This window comes from Centroberyx gerrardi, chromosome 8 (genome assembly GCF_048128805.1).
Source record: "Centroberyx gerrardi isolate f3 chromosome 8, fCenGer3.hap1.cur.20231027, whole genome shotgun sequence".
Classification (NCBI taxonomy): Eukaryota; Metazoa; Chordata; class Actinopteri; order Beryciformes; family Berycidae; genus Centroberyx; species Centroberyx gerrardi.
The window spans coordinates 17,408,770-17,425,039 of NC_136004.1; the positions used below are offsets into that span (position 1 = coordinate 17,408,770).

Consider the following 16,270-nt stretch of genomic DNA (forward strand, 5'->3'; position numbering starts at 1 on the left):
AATAAACCTCAGTAGGTAATGAGCTTAGGGGCTGAGTGTGAGATGTGCGTTAAGGGCTCTGGAGAGAGGGAACTATGCTGTCCTGGTTCCTGGTTGGCAGGGCTAACTGGGCTCTTAGCGTGAGGACTTTGGTTTATTTTCTCTGGGAGAGTATCACTGAAGCACTGACCTTGGCCCATTAATAATGCAGCTAGAGAGAGAGAGACAGAGTGCATGACAAAAAGAGCTTGTGAAAAATTACTGTGCATACACACACATTCATACCCACACACATATACACACATGTGGGCACACTCACACACACATACACCACACACAAACATAAACACACTTACATATACACACACATATGTTTGGGTGCACACATACACACACATAAACACACACACATACACACACCTCAGTTTGAACAATGAGCTGCAGCTGCAGTCTTGGTCAGTGTGACCTTGGCTCCAACTCTCAGTCTGATGGCTCCCAGGCTCCTACAGTCAGATCAAGGCCTATAGCAATGTTTTTGTACTGAAGCTGCCAATATTATTATATCCTACTACTACTACAACATATTCATGCATACTTGTGTGGAATCCGAATCAGAAATGTTGCGTTAGAATCAGTTCATGTTAAAAGCTTCCCTTAGACAGCCAGTATAGTATTGATCAATTATACAATAAATATGTGATTCAAACAAACTCTTTTCCATCATGTCGGAGGTGCGTGACACTGACAGGCCAATATCTAATTTTTGTATTTTTTTTGGAAGGATAGTGGTCAGTCCACTCAAGTTCGCGCATTTTTCATTTATTCAGACAGTTGGAAAGCAGAGAGTGAGACAAAGCAGGGAGACACTGTCAGGATTCGATCCCAGACCCACATGTGGCTTAGCAGACTTAATCGCTCACTGTTCCGTGATCTTATTTTTAATAAAAGCCCAATATCCTCCTGATATATCAGCAAACCAGTATATTGGTCTGTTCTTAGCCCCCAGCTCCCCTCTCCATGTGACCGTATGCCGGCAACGTGCTCTCCTGGAGCTGCAGGCTGCTGCAGGAGCCTCCTCAGTGGAGTTAAAGGGCAGGTGGAGGGGTTTTATTTTGGTAAACTCGGTCCAGTTTTTCTTTTTGGAGGATTGTTTTCACTGCCAGAATCCACTCTCCTTTTCCTACTGCCATCAACTACCTTCTACACATGAAATATTGCAGTGCATATGATGTATTGTAGTATAAATCATCCTTCATAGGTGCCTGAATACACAGTTATTATGGATTAGGCAATAGATAACTCTGTCACTGTGACCTCCACTTGCCTCTGCCATCTCCTCTTGTGAAATTGTTGCACCAGCAGGGAGGAAGCGTATCAGCAGAGTGTTTGTAAACAAAAGACAAAACTCTATGTGTGTGTGTGTGTGTGTGAAATGTGGAATGAGAGACGGAGCTGATGTCAGGACGGCCTCTGGCCCACTGAACTCTCTGCGGGGGAACTTCTCTAATGAAGAGCACTGACTCAGTCGCTGATTAGGGCCCACTGCAACACGGGGCAAAAGGTCAAATACATTCACACGTTTCTTTGACCCCCCCACCGGGGCAATTAGCCCACTGAGAACAAAGAGTGGATACACTGAACCGTGGCCGTCAGGGGGCATTCATTAACTGTGATGATGTTATTGTTGGCCCAGAGCGATGGATCACACTCGAGGCATCCAAGTCATCCCCTTTCTTCACGTCTCGCCATAAACACACCCATGCATGCACACACACCGCAGACTCTGTACTTAACAGGCAGTGTTACAGGAGATAAACAGAAGAAGACAGGCGTCCTGCAATATTTCAAACTTGAGATGTTGCAAGACAGAGAGAGAGAGAGAGGGAGAGAGAGTGTGTAAATGATAGTTAGAGGGTTGGAGGTGTGTGGGAGACAGTTGTCCTAGTGCCAGAGCCGGCTTAATGTTTTATACAATAGGCTGAGTGTGGGTGAGGGGATCTTGGCACTTGAATGTTCTATAGTGTAGAGGGAAAAGAGGTGCTATTGGGAGGGGAGGGGAGGGGCGAGGGGTAGATTTCCTATCCAGAGCCCCTTTGTAATTGAATGCAGCCATCTACATGAGCCGTGCCCCAAAAGGAAACGTCCCTGGCATGTACATGTACACACACACACACACACACACACGCACAAGCACTCTCTCTTTTCCTCTGCACTGCACTACAGTCTTCCTCATGTAGACTGTATAGTGGCCGAATGTAGAGCAGAGCAAAGTCTGTGTTGTCTCCCTCTCCATGCAAGGTTTACATTGCTATTGAAATGTAGAATAGTTTTCTACATTCTACAGCACATGCCATAACATTTCAGTCTCAGGTCTTACATGGTTTAAATCCATCTACACGCATAATCCTCTGAGAAATACCCTGAACCCAAAACACTGAAATCATGAGCACAAAGGTTGAGGGGGGGATTATTGGAGCGGTCTCAATTTACCCTAAACCATGTGTTCTGTGTGCTTTCCATACTCCTCTTTTGCCCTCTCTCTCTCTCCCTCCTCTTTGGGCAATCACTCAACCCGTTATGCTTTCCTGTCTTGGGTTCCCTAACGTTTATTTCCCTTCGTGACAATAAGCTCTTCACTTTCTCTTTCTGGGTCTATAATGGATAGAGACAGGTCATAAGATTCAGTGTTACAATAAGTGTAGCTGTGAGTGTGTGAGTGAGTAAGCTGTTTAAGAAGAATAGCGTTCTCCTCTAGCTTAGTGCTGCAGGTGTCATTTCATGGCTTCCTTGAGTATAGTACTTGGCTTTGGCTATGGCTGCTGGCCACTGAATGGAAAGACGTGCTTCCTGGTCACTAATGAGGTGCTGAACCCAGCCTCTTGTTTGTATCAGGAGCACCTGGGCTGACCGAAGCCAGACCAGGCCAGACAAAGGAGTCAGTCTAGCATTTCCACAAAGGTCTGCCCATTCAAAACAACCAAAACCCAGGGACACAAACTCCCACACTTCATAAAATGAAGGCAAGACAGAATGTGAGCCGAGACTGCCCATTCTCTTAGCACAAGGAAACTATTGTTTGTCTTTACCCGCCCTCTCTCCCAGGCCTTGCGTTTTTATACTCAATAAAAAAAACAAGGCAAAAGGAAACCAACTTGGCAAAGAATAGCTTTTGTTTTAGGTCATTTCTCATAAATATGACCTTTTCTGAAATTCGTGGATTGATCTTAGGAAAGCAGGGTGCATGCTGTTACCCCGCAGTAACTCCAAGGAAGTTATTTTTGGGTCCTTCCAGAGTGGAGCTCCTCCATACAGCCCATCTAATCTGCAAAGCGCAGTCTGAGTAACTGCCAAATCATTGGAATAATGACAAAACATTAAATAAAAAATGTCAAAATTACATAATGACACCCGTGGCCTACCACTGAGTATTTAGAAATTTGATGACTGGAGTATTGGGGAGGAAATGTATTTTATCTTCTTTTTCTTCTGACTCAGTAGTTTTATTTATTATTTATTTTATCTGTTTTTGGCTCCCTGACTACTCACCACAGTCATAGCCACTAGCACTGGTGGCTTTGTGCCCCAGAAAAGCATCATGACTGTGTAACTTCACTGTGTCATCCACTGATCCCGTGCACTTTCATCCCCTCATTACCTCCACCAAGGAGGCTATGTTTTCACCCGCGTTAGTTTGTCTGTCTGTCTGTCAGCAGGATATCTTAAAAACATCTCAACTCATTTCCATGAAATTTGGTGGACAGATCGGCCTTGGGCCAAGGAATAACTCATTCGATTTTGGTGGTGATCCGGACCTGGGATTTCCGCCATTACACGATTATTGCGCTGTAGCCATAACTATGAAACTAACGGAGATAGGGCCTTGATTCCAAATCTGAAGAGTATGTTTGCAGGATCAAGAAATCAATTAAACTTCAAATTTAACTGATAGGAATGATGTCTTTGGGTGTAATATCAAGTTGGCAAAATGTTGGCGCTCTCCGAGTACCTTGTTGTTACTTCTCTTCTCTATCTTCCGTTACAGATGCAGGGAACCAGCTGGTGGCTCAGGAGGCAGTGAGGAAGCCATCCACGCTCCGCCGCCCGCCTGCACGCACAGGAGAGCCAACCTCAAGTAAGAACTGTACATTTATTACTGCTCTTACGACACAGGCCTACAACATGCTTACGTCTATGATTTCCAAGGAACAAAAAAAACAAAAATGTCCTGCTGTGTTTTCTAGATTGTCTCAACTGCACTCGAATCACAGCTTTGAGTGACAGGCTGAGCTCACTGGAGGCAAAGGTATGGATACTGTGTAACCTGTACTCACTTAACCAAGATCTCTGAGTTAACAAGAAACACGATGGCCTTGCAAATGTTGTTTTATTGTCCACTATTGTCTTATGTCCCCTTCCACCAGGTCCAATTACTCACTGCCCCGGCCGCCGCCTCACATCGCCACCTACAGGGTAAAGGGGGAACTGCACCAGAGACCTCCTTACTGATGGGGGCTGTGCCCGCCCAGGGAGCTCCTGGTGAGCAGGGACCTGCAGGTAGACACATAACCTTTTAGTGCATAGGTAGGGTCTGAGTTCATAAATACTGCATATTTCAGTTTAGTGGAGTCCAGAGGTTTGTGTTTTGATAATTGAGTCAGAAATCACTCTTCGCAGCTTTCTCCATTAGCAGTAATTCTTTTTCTGCTCTCTACCTGCTCACCTCCCCTCATATCCGATTTCCTCCACTGCGCACACACTCATTTCCTTCAGCCCAAGTAAGAGTCCAGTTGTCTGTGCTGCTCACTTTCAGCGTTCTGTGGCTGCGTGGAAAGGGAACACTTCAGGGCATGAAAGCCCTCTGCTTCCCTGGAGCAGAGCCCAGCACTGGCTGCAGCTAAAAGACCGAGTGCTCTGCTGCACTGTCAAAAGAACTTCAAAAAGTGTATCCATTTCCGTCCAATTATATTAAAATCTGCTTTAGCCACAAGTTGTCCCCAGCTAAGCCCATCTCTGCCTTGGCCTATAGGGACCGGTGATGTGCATCATGATAAAACATAACAGAATGCCTCTGCTGTTACTTTAAATGGAACCACTCTTAGTTGTTCATATCTGAGAAATGACATAAAACAAACCCGCTGCTCTCGGAGAGGCTTTGTGCTGCACTGAAACAACGTTGTTTTTTAGTCTCTCGTGACTAGCGAGGGGGAGAGTCTTCCTAACTTCCCTGCAGCCGTAGCTCAGTGTTTCGGCTGTCACCAAAGCCTAATCCACAGCAGCACTGGCCTGCTGCACTGCTATTGGTGACCCATGACATCTGAAATCACTCAACCTGTTATCACTCTCTCAACCCCATGGATTAGGTCAGAATTAATTCATTTCAAATTCACCAGCTACGAAAGAGGTTGTTTTCCAGTAATGAATTGAAATATTCTGTCGTTTAAAACAAAAATTCAAATAATCTCTAACCTTGAAATGTATGGTAATGTATGGTTGTTGCTCTATTCCCTTGACACAGCTCAATTAAGCCATCTCTCTGTTTTCATTACAGGCCCCCAGGGCGAGAGGGGGAGAGATGGGGTTTCTGGCCGAGATGGTAAGCTGAAGTCACCATAGTTGCCTTTCGTTAGATGCAAAACTGCCCTTTTTTTGTAAACCAGTTAAGGCTCCGTGATTACTTATGTCTGTTTCCTCCTCTTAGGGAAGCCAGGGTCTCGAGGGCTGCCAGGCCCCAGTGGGCCTCGGGGGGAGGCCGGGACGAGGGGCCCGTCTGGAACGCCTGGATCTAGGGGAACCCCGGGACCAGCGGGTGAGAGACTGACTGTAACCAGCACTATACACAGTGTCCTGTTAACAGATGACTGTGAGCTGTGTGAAACAAATGAACCTTGTCTAACAAGACGTTGACACAGTTTGTCAATAAGCCTGTCGTAAAGATTTGTGTGTGTGTGTGTGTGTGTGTGTGTGTGTGTCTTTCAGAGAGATGGGAGGGTATGGGGGGGCAGCTGCATGCTTGCCTGTCCACTTAACCCATTGTCTGTAGAACAAGACTCTTTAATCGCTTCCTATTTACCAAAGACTTGTGGAAACAACTGTGGAAAATTCAGCGAGATATCCCACAAAAGACTGGCCCATGATATCCTGTTCCAGAGTGTTTGTCTTTCTCTCAAACCACTCGGCCGTTCCACAGATCCTCGAGTGGTCAGTGGCGAGCGTGCCAGCGGCCCCTGAGGACAGACCGGTGATAACTTGCTGGAATTTGGGCACTTTCTTGGCTGGCTTTTTAAATCATAAGTTACTAAATGTGGAGTTTCCTGATGCTGGTTTTTAGCGGGCAGCAAAAGCATTTGTCTTCTGACTACATAAAAACTCCCCTATGGCTCCAAGCACGCGCTGTTACTCATGGTGACCAACCAGAGACATTTAAGAACAGAAACTGAAGCATAAATCTGTTCTATGTGTTTAAAGGTCACTGGTTATGTACAAATAATAAATGACCTGTTGGGGTAAAAGTAAATCCACAGGCAGCCGTGACTTGAATGATAATAAAATAAATGGCAATATAACTTTGTGACAACATCTGCTGTAGCTGGGGGCTATGGATCATGGAGGGAGTGCCTCTCCTTGCAGGGTGACATATGACCCCTGCTGCTGGGTAAAGATGGGATTTAGAGCAAAAGTTAAACTACAAACCCACTTTACGAGAAGCGCCATGTGACTTCAATCTGAAATGAACATGAGCTATATATACACAAGTCCTGGGTCCTTATGATTTCCATATGCCTGTGGTGTTATTGTTTTTCCTATCTCCATTACTTCATGAGCACCCACAACCAGCGCTATGTTTTGTGTGGACCGGACTGGAATGCGTCTAATGTCATGCAAAATGTAGCCGAACATGTTTTGTAGCCAGAGGTTATGTGAGGGGCGAGATTAAGTTATGAAGTTAGGAGAGGTGACAATGTTGTTCAGCATGATGAGTCATGATGGGTTGAAGGGGAGTAACACATATCCACCTACATTTTTATTTACATTTTGATGCTGCAACCCTGGGGTCCCATTATTCTGAAATAGAAGGAAAATAGAAAATTGTTTGCCCACACAGACTCTGAAGGTCCAGTTTTACGAGCCATCTGTGCCGCTGACCGTGGGTTGCATTCTCCCAGGTGGAGCCGGAGCACCGAACAGAACCAAAAACACAGCCACTCATGCTGCAATGTTTACCAAGGCTAAGTGAAAGTGAACCACAGAGGTGTCAAATCCAATCAGAGCTGTAATAACATTACGAATGGCCCGCCAAGATATTCCCAGCTTGCCAAGCAGTGATTGTAATACAGCGACTGTCATTTTCAGTTGCATCACTCCTCTGAGCGGTACGTAAACAGAAAAGGTGGAGGAGGGTGGAGAAAGGTGGAGAGTGTGGGTCTGTCGGAGGGCGAGAGGTGGGGGGTGGGGGGTGGGGTGGGAGGGGAGGGGGGTTAAGTTGAGCAGAGCATTACCTCAGGAGAGAGAAAACAATGAGGTCAGATATAGCTGCGGCGGGGAGGTGAGGCAGTGTGTTTGGGTTTCAGGATGGACCCAGCTGGGCCGCTGGGACACGCCGCATTTCAGTTTTTCTTTCTTTGCCTTTTTCCAATGTCAGGAAAAATGGCTGAGGGAGGAAGGGAGGAGGGGGGGGGGGGGGGGGGGGGGGGGGGCAGGAACACTTTCACTGACAGGCTCATGTGGGCCGGTTATGGGCTGTTACTGATACAAACACACACACACATACACACACACAAGCAAACAAGTGGTGTGTATGCAGGCAGCGTTTAATTTACTACACACCAGTGCCAGTAATGCTCTCCAGAGTTTAATGGTGTTTATTTGAGTTTTCCCATGTCCCACTATGAGCTCCCAGCACCAGGCCATTAAGAGCCCTCCTCCTGTTAATTACAGTCTACCGGTTCACACACACACACACACACACACACACACACACACTCCCTCCTCTATCCTACTCCTGATAGTGCTCTACATATGCACGAACACAGACACTCACATGCATAGACACACATGTACACAGATGTATGCACACACCACACACACACACACACACACACACACACACACACACACACACTACTGCCAGATACTGACATGATACACCATGCAACACCTTCTGTCCTTTCCCCTCTCCAGTCTCTGTCCCCCTACTCATCACACCACCAACAGTCCTGGACATTTGTCATCACTAACCTGCTCAGCCTCTCCAACACAGAGAGATTGAGATACTCACATCGCACCTCTCTAAACTCTCCCCAAAAAACACAGATGTGAGGGCCTTAATGGTTCCCCTCGATCTACAGTGATAGATGATATGATGAGTGAAATGATGAATGATTTTAATGAGATCTTACAACACACCAAAAAAAAGGAGTCGTCTCACAATTTTAGCATTGTTGATTCTTGCTCTTGAATTGTTTCCCTTGTCCTTAGCATAACAGCCCTCCTCGTGCTGCCTGTCACTGTAATGATTCTCTTATCTCTCCTCCCAGGACCCCGCGGTCCACCGGGACTCCCAGGGGAGAGGGGTCTACCAGGCCTTCTTGGACCTCCGGGGCCTCCCGGCCCCCCAGCGCCAGCCAGTGCCCGCATCCCAGAGCCAGACCATAGTAAGACCTGGAGCTGCTATCACACTCCATACAATCATCACATGACATAAACTCCACACAAGTCATTCAGAATAGCCTCTGTATTTATTATTGTATTTCCTGGTCTTAATTGCTATAGTTTTTCATTTCGATATTGTTAATTTTTTTCTTCTCTGGGTTTGTATAAAAGCGGACGACCATTCTGGTGCTGCTCATGAATTTTCACGCCACAATATTATAGACTTGGAACTCTCCCAGAGGTGAAACTCCAGATGGATAGTCCATCCCTGTCAGACAACCACCCCCAACCCCTCGTCCTCACATTAGGTGGTCTCCTTCTGGGCCAAGCCAGAGGAAGTGACCTCAGTCCAAACAGAATCAATTTGCCATGAGTCCAACACTAGTCAAACAGCATCTGCATGTACACTAGTTTAGTAAATGATATGCATGTATGTTGCGTGGGCTCACAGATATGGTCTCCTGTGCTAAATGGGAGCTCTTCAAATTGTTTATGCAAGTTTCAGATGGATTGAGACAAAAGGGGTTAGGGTTAGAGGAGGTCAGAGGAGAGAAACAGTCGGGATAAAGGTAAAGGGCAAGTTGTAGATCTTGTGTTGTCGCTCTCTGTTGTCTACCCGCCAAGTAGGACAGAATCAAAGATCAGTCAGTGGAGGTAGAGAGGGTCTGAGTCTGGGATAGACACGAACGTCACACGCTGGGATAAGAAGAACCTGTCCGCCACTGATGTCACTCAACAGCTTCCAGATGTAGGCAGCTCAGACAGCTGAGGGGGAGTGTGAGAGACGGGGGGGCTTGCACCGGCTCTTTCAAGGTCAAAGCATAGGCAGCGTTGGTATGTGGATAAGGCGGTAAAAATAAAGCACACAGACTTGTGAGCTGTAGGTTCACATGTGGAGAAAGCTGTGGGTGAATTGAGGTTGGCAGCGATGAATTCTGAGACTGTGAGCCATTTATTTCACATCAAAGTAACAGTAGGGGATGCAGGGGTTCTGCGCTGAGCTTCCTTTGGAAAACACTGGCTTATTTGCCTTTTACGTCTGCATCAGGAGGTTGGAATTCCCTCCTGCAAAATAGGACTGGCTCTCTAACCCCAGGTAGTGAGGAGGAGGACAACCCAGAGGCCTGCTAGCTTTAGAATCTGGTCTTTGAATATCCTCCAATGCAAGTGTTCTCAAACATTTTCATATCACGGACACCTCAAATAGACACACTAGGCCCCGGACTCCCATTTGTGAAGTATGAAATGAAGAGAGTGTGTTGAGAGAGGGCCTGGTTTGGATGTCACTGGTCCTGATCTGGGACAGTCTGGCAGCTGGAAGATGTTTCTGGCTGACAGCCCCCCTCTCCTCCACTCCCTTCTCTCCCTCTGTGTCTGTCCTGAGGCCCAGTGCTGTGACTGAAACGGTGTTCGCTGTCAGTGTGAGAAGACCCGATGACCACACACTTCCTCCATCACGCACACATTACCCGCCCCTGTTTTTGTTGCCCTTCCTCTGTCCACTAGCTGAACTTGAAGTTGCCCCATCAGTGTCATGTCACAGTTGGCATGGAAAGGTTTTTTACAATATTACATAACTTTTTAATAAATGCAAAACACTGGTTTAATGACAGTACTTTCAGCAAAACCCCATGATACAAAGACCCTGTGTGCACCATCCTCTTCCATAATGGCAATGAATTTTAAATACCACGTTTTTACTGTTTCATAGTGAAGATTTTACTGGGATAGTTTGCTCCTATGCTGCTGAATCTATTAGCCGAAGTCTGGGTATTTGTTAGAAAACACCGCCCCCTGGAGGTTCATCGTCAGTAATGTGCAACATTTTTAAATTCTTCTCAACTGCACACTTACAAACCTGCAGTAACAATGGGATTAACACTTAATTTCTGTCTTGGAATGTGTTATTCCTGTGCACTGTGACCCTTTGAATTGGTGAACAATCACTGAAACCCATAACTAGAAACAGGTTTAAGTCCCTGTCAGGAAGAGGAAAGTGAAAATATAAAACAAATAAGGTGATCAATAAAGTGTCACATTATTAGAAACCAGTGACATTATCCTATCACAGCATCAATCATCATGATTTTTTTTGTTTTGAAACATCACTACTAAATACTCACACAACTATTGTGTGAGTCCACAAAGTCAAACCCATTCACTGTCAGTGAAGCAGCACCATGCTGTACAATGGTATGACATTGCAGATGATAGCCTTGGTTATCTGCTTTTTTCCTGTTCACAAATAATGATTTCACTGTCCTAGGCCAAAAGACTAACATCTGCATCTTCTTAAATATGTTGGCATTTCATTTTACCTCCAGGACAGGGAAAAGACCCGTTGTTCTCCAACACATTCCACGACTCGCGAGGTTTGCCTATTCCAGGACCTCAGGGTCCTGCGGGGCCTATCGGTGAGTGCTGCTCTCTATCCAGCGCAGTCACATCCATATCAACGTTGCGTATTCTAATTATTCCTAACCGCACAGAAGGTTTATGTGTTGTGTTTGAGAAAGATACTAATGTTTCAAATGTTTTTACACACAAGTATACTAATACTGCCTATGCATACTTGTGGTCCAACACACACATGCAAATTATAACCATTTCACACAACTTTCTCCATCATGCACTCATTAGTCAATCTCTGCTTTTAGTCACAATTTGCCTCTTTCAGGATGATGTGGGTTCAGTTTCCGTGGCTTTGTATGCAAGAGCGCAGAGTAAAAACACACATCTCTATCTTAACCAGGGGACAGAGTACAAAACATCAAACAAAAGTCACGTCCACGCACTGAAAGCTGCTCCCAAATGTGTATAAATATATTAACACCTACTGTATACATGTGATGTTTCCAGTTCAGTGCTCTTCATCAGACAAAAGACAAGTGAAAACCACCGCTAGGTCATATGACAGTTGTTTGTGGTGGCACTAAGCTTATATGCAAAAGACGACCTTTTCAGCTTGGAGCTTATATGAATCCTTTTATGTAATGCACAGGTCCCCCAGGTCCCAAAGGCCCAGTCGGACCTCCTGGCCCATCAGGACAGAACGTAAGCTCTCTCACACAATGCTAGTAGATGGCAGTGACATGCTGACTTAAAAAAAATACACATCAGCATTTGTTGCAGTACACATTTTGGTCATACAGTGTTTCTCCTTGTCAATTTGAGTGTCTCTTCTGACTCAATACAGGGGAGACCTGGAACCCCTGGAACGCAGGGGCCTCTGGGGCCGAAGGGAGAGCGCGGGGAGAGAGTGAGTACAACATCCAGGGCTCAATTTCCCATTTGACTCTCTTTTATTTCCTCCACTTCCTTAAACAAACCTCTATATAACCTGCCTCTGGCTTTTCAGGGTCCTTTAGGCTATCCAGGAGAGAGGGGCTTCAGAGGCGAGCTGGTAAGCCACCTCCACTCCGCGGCCCTGAGGAATATGGCCAGAATAAACGAGTGTATGGGGGGAAACATCAACACATGTCACAGCTGGTTAAATTACTGTAAACTACACTAACCAGCGACACCACAAACTACACTAACCAGCGACACCACAACCTCGGAAAGAATGGGCCCTTTCTGTCTATGATCGCTGCTGCACTGTTTTCATGGATGTTATGAAATGGGTGTCCCAATTTTTCTGTTGTTAATATTCCTCCACAGGGAGCACCGGGTCCCAAGGGAGAGCCAGGAGAGAAGGGCTTGCCGGTAAGAAAGTGGTGGTGGTGGTGGGGCGTCTTTTCACCCTGTAGCTCACACTCTCATTGGGTGGCACAGGGCCTGGACAGGAGGCTTTGGCCCTTAGTTACAAGACAAAGAAGTTGTACGATTCCTGTGCTGAGCATTAAAAGTTTTCTCTGTGTCTGTCTAATCCCTACTTTTCTTTCACCTCTTTCTCGTTTTGCAAGAGCAATCTAAATGTAAGAGATTTTTATTTATCACAAGTTCACTTTGCACTGCAATGAATCTATTCAGTGACTTCAAATTCAATCTAACCATGACCTACAGCCTAGGTCATGGTTGTGATCTTTTTACAATCACCGTGTTTACATGGCTGTGATTGGCCACAAATTGATGTTCAGCTGCATCTCTTGCACTTGTATTTTTAAGTCCATACCTTCTTACTTATGGATAATCACGCCGGAGTTTCTTGTACTTTTTTTTTGTTTTTGTTTAAGCATATGTGATTTCAGTTGGTGATTTGTGTGTATGATGTGGTGTGTTTTGGTGTCGTTGTTGTTTTGGTCCTTGGGGTGTGCTCTGGACTGCTGTCCCTTGTCACGACACTGTCCTCTTGACCCTAAAGCTGTCTGACTCCCTCTGCAAGCTACTGTCCCCATGGCTACCTTTCACAGTCACCTTCTCAGCATCTGACTTTGGCATATATATATACATACAAACAGAATCAACAATGTAAGTCCTGTGACAGCACCACTCACCAGCATATTGGATGGCTGAGTGAAAGATGGTGGAATGTATTGGAATCAGTTTAGGAGCCAGTTTTTGATCATTTTGTTTTCTAAATTCAGAAAACACTGTGCTCTGTCTTACATGTAATCATCTGTATAATCAGTATCATGTTATCACAAAGATTCATTGGACACCAAAGAAAATGTGTGAAATGTATATGCCAAATCACTCCATATGTTTTGGTGGTGGGTACTGTTGGGTTAGAGGGTGGTGTGCTCTGATGTGAGTGGAGTGGATACAGCTATCCTCTTTTATCCCACAGTGCATCCTTGCATGGTTTCGTCTTTAAGTACTGCACCACATACAATTTCTACTCTGGATGTAAAAACAAACTATTGGATGTTTCTAATGAATGAAAATGAAATGACGCCATTAACACAGAACAAAGGCAAGGTAGCTTTTTCTGAATATTATTATTATTAGTGGTAGTAGAAATAGTAGTAGTAAACCAAACTCAATCTCTCCTCCAAGCTCCAGCCTATCATGGATCATGAAGCCATGGACCAAGAGCTTTTTGTATTCGGGGATTTGTTCTCTGTCAAAACAAACTGCATTCAAACATACAGTATATATAAATTACTCAGTTAGTACTCAGTGAAACCTTGCCTTTTTTCTCCAAAAGTATACCATGGGTTTGTGTTATTAATCAATGCATTTCATAGTGGGAATCACTCACCCAGGCACCAATAGCTCTAGCTATTCTTTGCATGCCTTATTTTGTAACAGTGATGTTTTTGGCTGCTTCTGTCTGTTTAACTTGTCTTGTTCAACTCTGTTATTTTTTAATTTTGAAGGGATGACTCACAAAGCCAGTACCAAATATAGACCATTCTCCTATTTTTTAACAAAAGAAAAAACAAACAAATGCCTATGGAGATTTCAAAACAGTACTGGCTTCATCCAGTGAAATAATGATGGGTAGCTGGATGGCATGATGAAATGTAAACTCTGGGACAGTGCCCTCCAGCGGTGTTATGAGGCTGGTCTGTAACGTGCATGCTGTTGCTGCCCAGCCCAGCATGGCAGAGACTGGCTTGATGTAGCAGCATGGCCAGAGAATGAGGGAGGTAGAGAGATACATAGGGAAGAGATAATATCAGAGAGTGCTGGGCAGATACATGGACTGTTTTTAACCTTCTAACTGCTGTAATGAATTGAGAGAGAGACAAAAAATGACTTGCATCTTGGCGAGCAGTTCTTTGGCTTGCGCTCCTTACCTTGACGGCTGTATCTATCTTCACAGGGGGACGGAATACATCAGATCAGAGAGGCGCTGAAGATCTTAGCCGAGAGGGTTTTAATCCTCGAGACTATGATCGGTATTCATGGTGAGTAGGAGGCCTGAGGCAGGGTCAGCTTTAGGCAGGGGTCAAAGGTGGGGGCTCGCACCCCCGTCACACTTCGCTCCTGGGACGGGGAGTGCGAACAGTCGCGAGCAGCCCCAGGACTCGGGCCGCTGTTTCCACCCCCTCACACGGTCCCCTTGTCACTGCTCTCTGATAGGACATTAGCTTGCAGATGTTCCACGACTTGCAGGCAGACCTTGAGCTTCTGGCTCGCAGGGTGACGCTGCTGGAGGCTATCATCTGGCCAGGTAATGACAGACATCCTCACCCTCCGCTCTACCGGCCCTCTGCAAATACCCACACTGCCCTCTCTGTGTGGACCAGTAGGCCGACAGTGTGATAAACATGTGAAATTTATGATTATGTTACTGAACTGCTGAACGTTGATGTAGCCTCTCAAAAGATGTTTTGTGGAAATGTATTCTTAAATTGTAAAATTGCATTGAATGTGACAATCTTATGATGGCAGCACCGATTCTACCTGAATCTTTTGCATAGTAATCGTGTGTGTTGTGGGTTTATGTGTACCAATGCATGTAATATATGTTAGTCTAGCCAGGTACACTTCCTTTACAGTGAGGTCTAGCGACGAAGGATTAAATCCCTTGAGCTTTCTGACTAATTAGTTGGTAAATAATGTGCATGCAAAGACTGGGCAGCTGATGTCCAGTCAGAACAATACCGACCTACTCAATGCTAACTGCGAGTTGTCGGCTTCATCAAAGTAGAGTCGGGTTAGGACCGGGGTACATGTGTGCACGCGCATTGATGGATAGGGAGGCCTGGTTCCAACTCCTGTCTTTCTCCAACAGAGCCTGATCTAGGGTCTGGGGATGGTCCGTTTGGCACAGCATCCCCTAGTTTCTACAGAGATAAGCGAGCAGGTGTGCTTCCATATCGACTTGCCTCTCCTGTATCCTCGGACACCAAGGTTCGAGGGAAGTAGCCCCCCGCTGACCCTGAGGATCACAGGCTGGGTTGACTCCCCCTCCTTTAGGTCTCTCTGGCACTCTTTGGGCTGTACCATCAGATTTAAGGTGGGGGACACCTCAGGGAAACTCCACTGATACTCCAGAACGCCCACCTCCATTGGGAACCTGAGAACCAGTATGACACCCCTCCCCCCTCCCCCCAACCCCCCATAACCAAACACTTATTTCCACATAGGCCCAGCAGCTCCCTCTGTATCCCATTTCTGTGGCTAGAGAACTTAGTGCAGCCTCAGGAAAATAAAGAGATTCATGTTTGATAAAAGGAAAATCTATTTTAGAATCTTCTGTGGTGCTCATTAAGCTGGAAACAATTCTGGACAATAAGGGTCATTTAGAGTAATCAATTAAAGGAGGAATCAGATGTGAGAAAAGAGTTTGTTTTGCTTTCACAATGTGTCTGCAATCTGAAGAGATTCCATTATTTAAGTATATTGAGCATGTACAGTTTGCAGGATACAATTACACAAACAAACCTCTTCTAGTATTAATTTTGTTATACTTCTATCATATTGTTTAACTCAATGTTATGTAGTGCACTAAAAGATGAAGACATCTCTACTCTCACTGAAATGTCTGTTGCTAACAGTGATCTCAAGTTTTTGGTGTGAGTGTTTTTTCCCCTTAAAATACACACTGATGAATCTGTTTGCTAAATTCACAACTGATCAGTGCAACAAAAAAAAATGCACAAACTGCATTGCATTTTAGTTTGGTTGCATATCCATTGAAAGTCATTAATGATGGTTCATTCTGTAAACAACCAAAACCAATCCATGTTAAAGATGAAAGGCCTGTTTCAGAAATCATGTATTTATTAATCCTTTGGTTTTACATTTC

The 16,270-nt window shown here is 45.2% G+C and overlaps 1 protein-coding gene across 1 annotated transcript in view; it reads left to right on the forward strand.

Moving 5' to 3' along the window:
* The window catches only part of emid1 (EMI domain containing 1), a 49,670-nt gene extending 33,437 nt beyond the window's left edge, over nt 1–16,233 (forward strand). Inside the window, exons 4-16 of the mRNA XM_071920897.2 lie at nt 4,022–4,111; nt 4,221–4,282; nt 4,401–4,533; nt 5,528–5,572; nt 5,678–5,785; nt 8,514–8,630; nt 10,953–11,042; nt 11,630–11,682; nt 11,825–11,887; nt 11,987–12,031; nt 12,289–12,333; nt 14,339–14,423; nt 15,254–16,233. Coding sequence (XP_071776998.1) covers nt 4,022–4,111; nt 4,221–4,282; nt 4,401–4,533; nt 5,528–5,572; nt 5,678–5,785; nt 8,514–8,630; nt 10,953–11,042; nt 11,630–11,682; nt 11,825–11,887; nt 11,987–12,031; nt 12,289–12,333; nt 14,339–14,423; nt 15,254–15,387 — 1,070 coding nt within the window. The 3' untranslated portion in view covers nt 15,388–16,233. The remainder of the gene's footprint in view (nt 1–4,021; nt 4,112–4,220; nt 4,283–4,400; nt 4,534–5,527; nt 5,573–5,677; nt 5,786–8,513; nt 8,631–10,952; nt 11,043–11,629; nt 11,683–11,824; nt 11,888–11,986; nt 12,032–12,288; nt 12,334–14,338; nt 14,424–15,253) is intronic.
* The last annotated feature ends 37 nt before the right edge of the window (nt 16,234–16,270 follow it).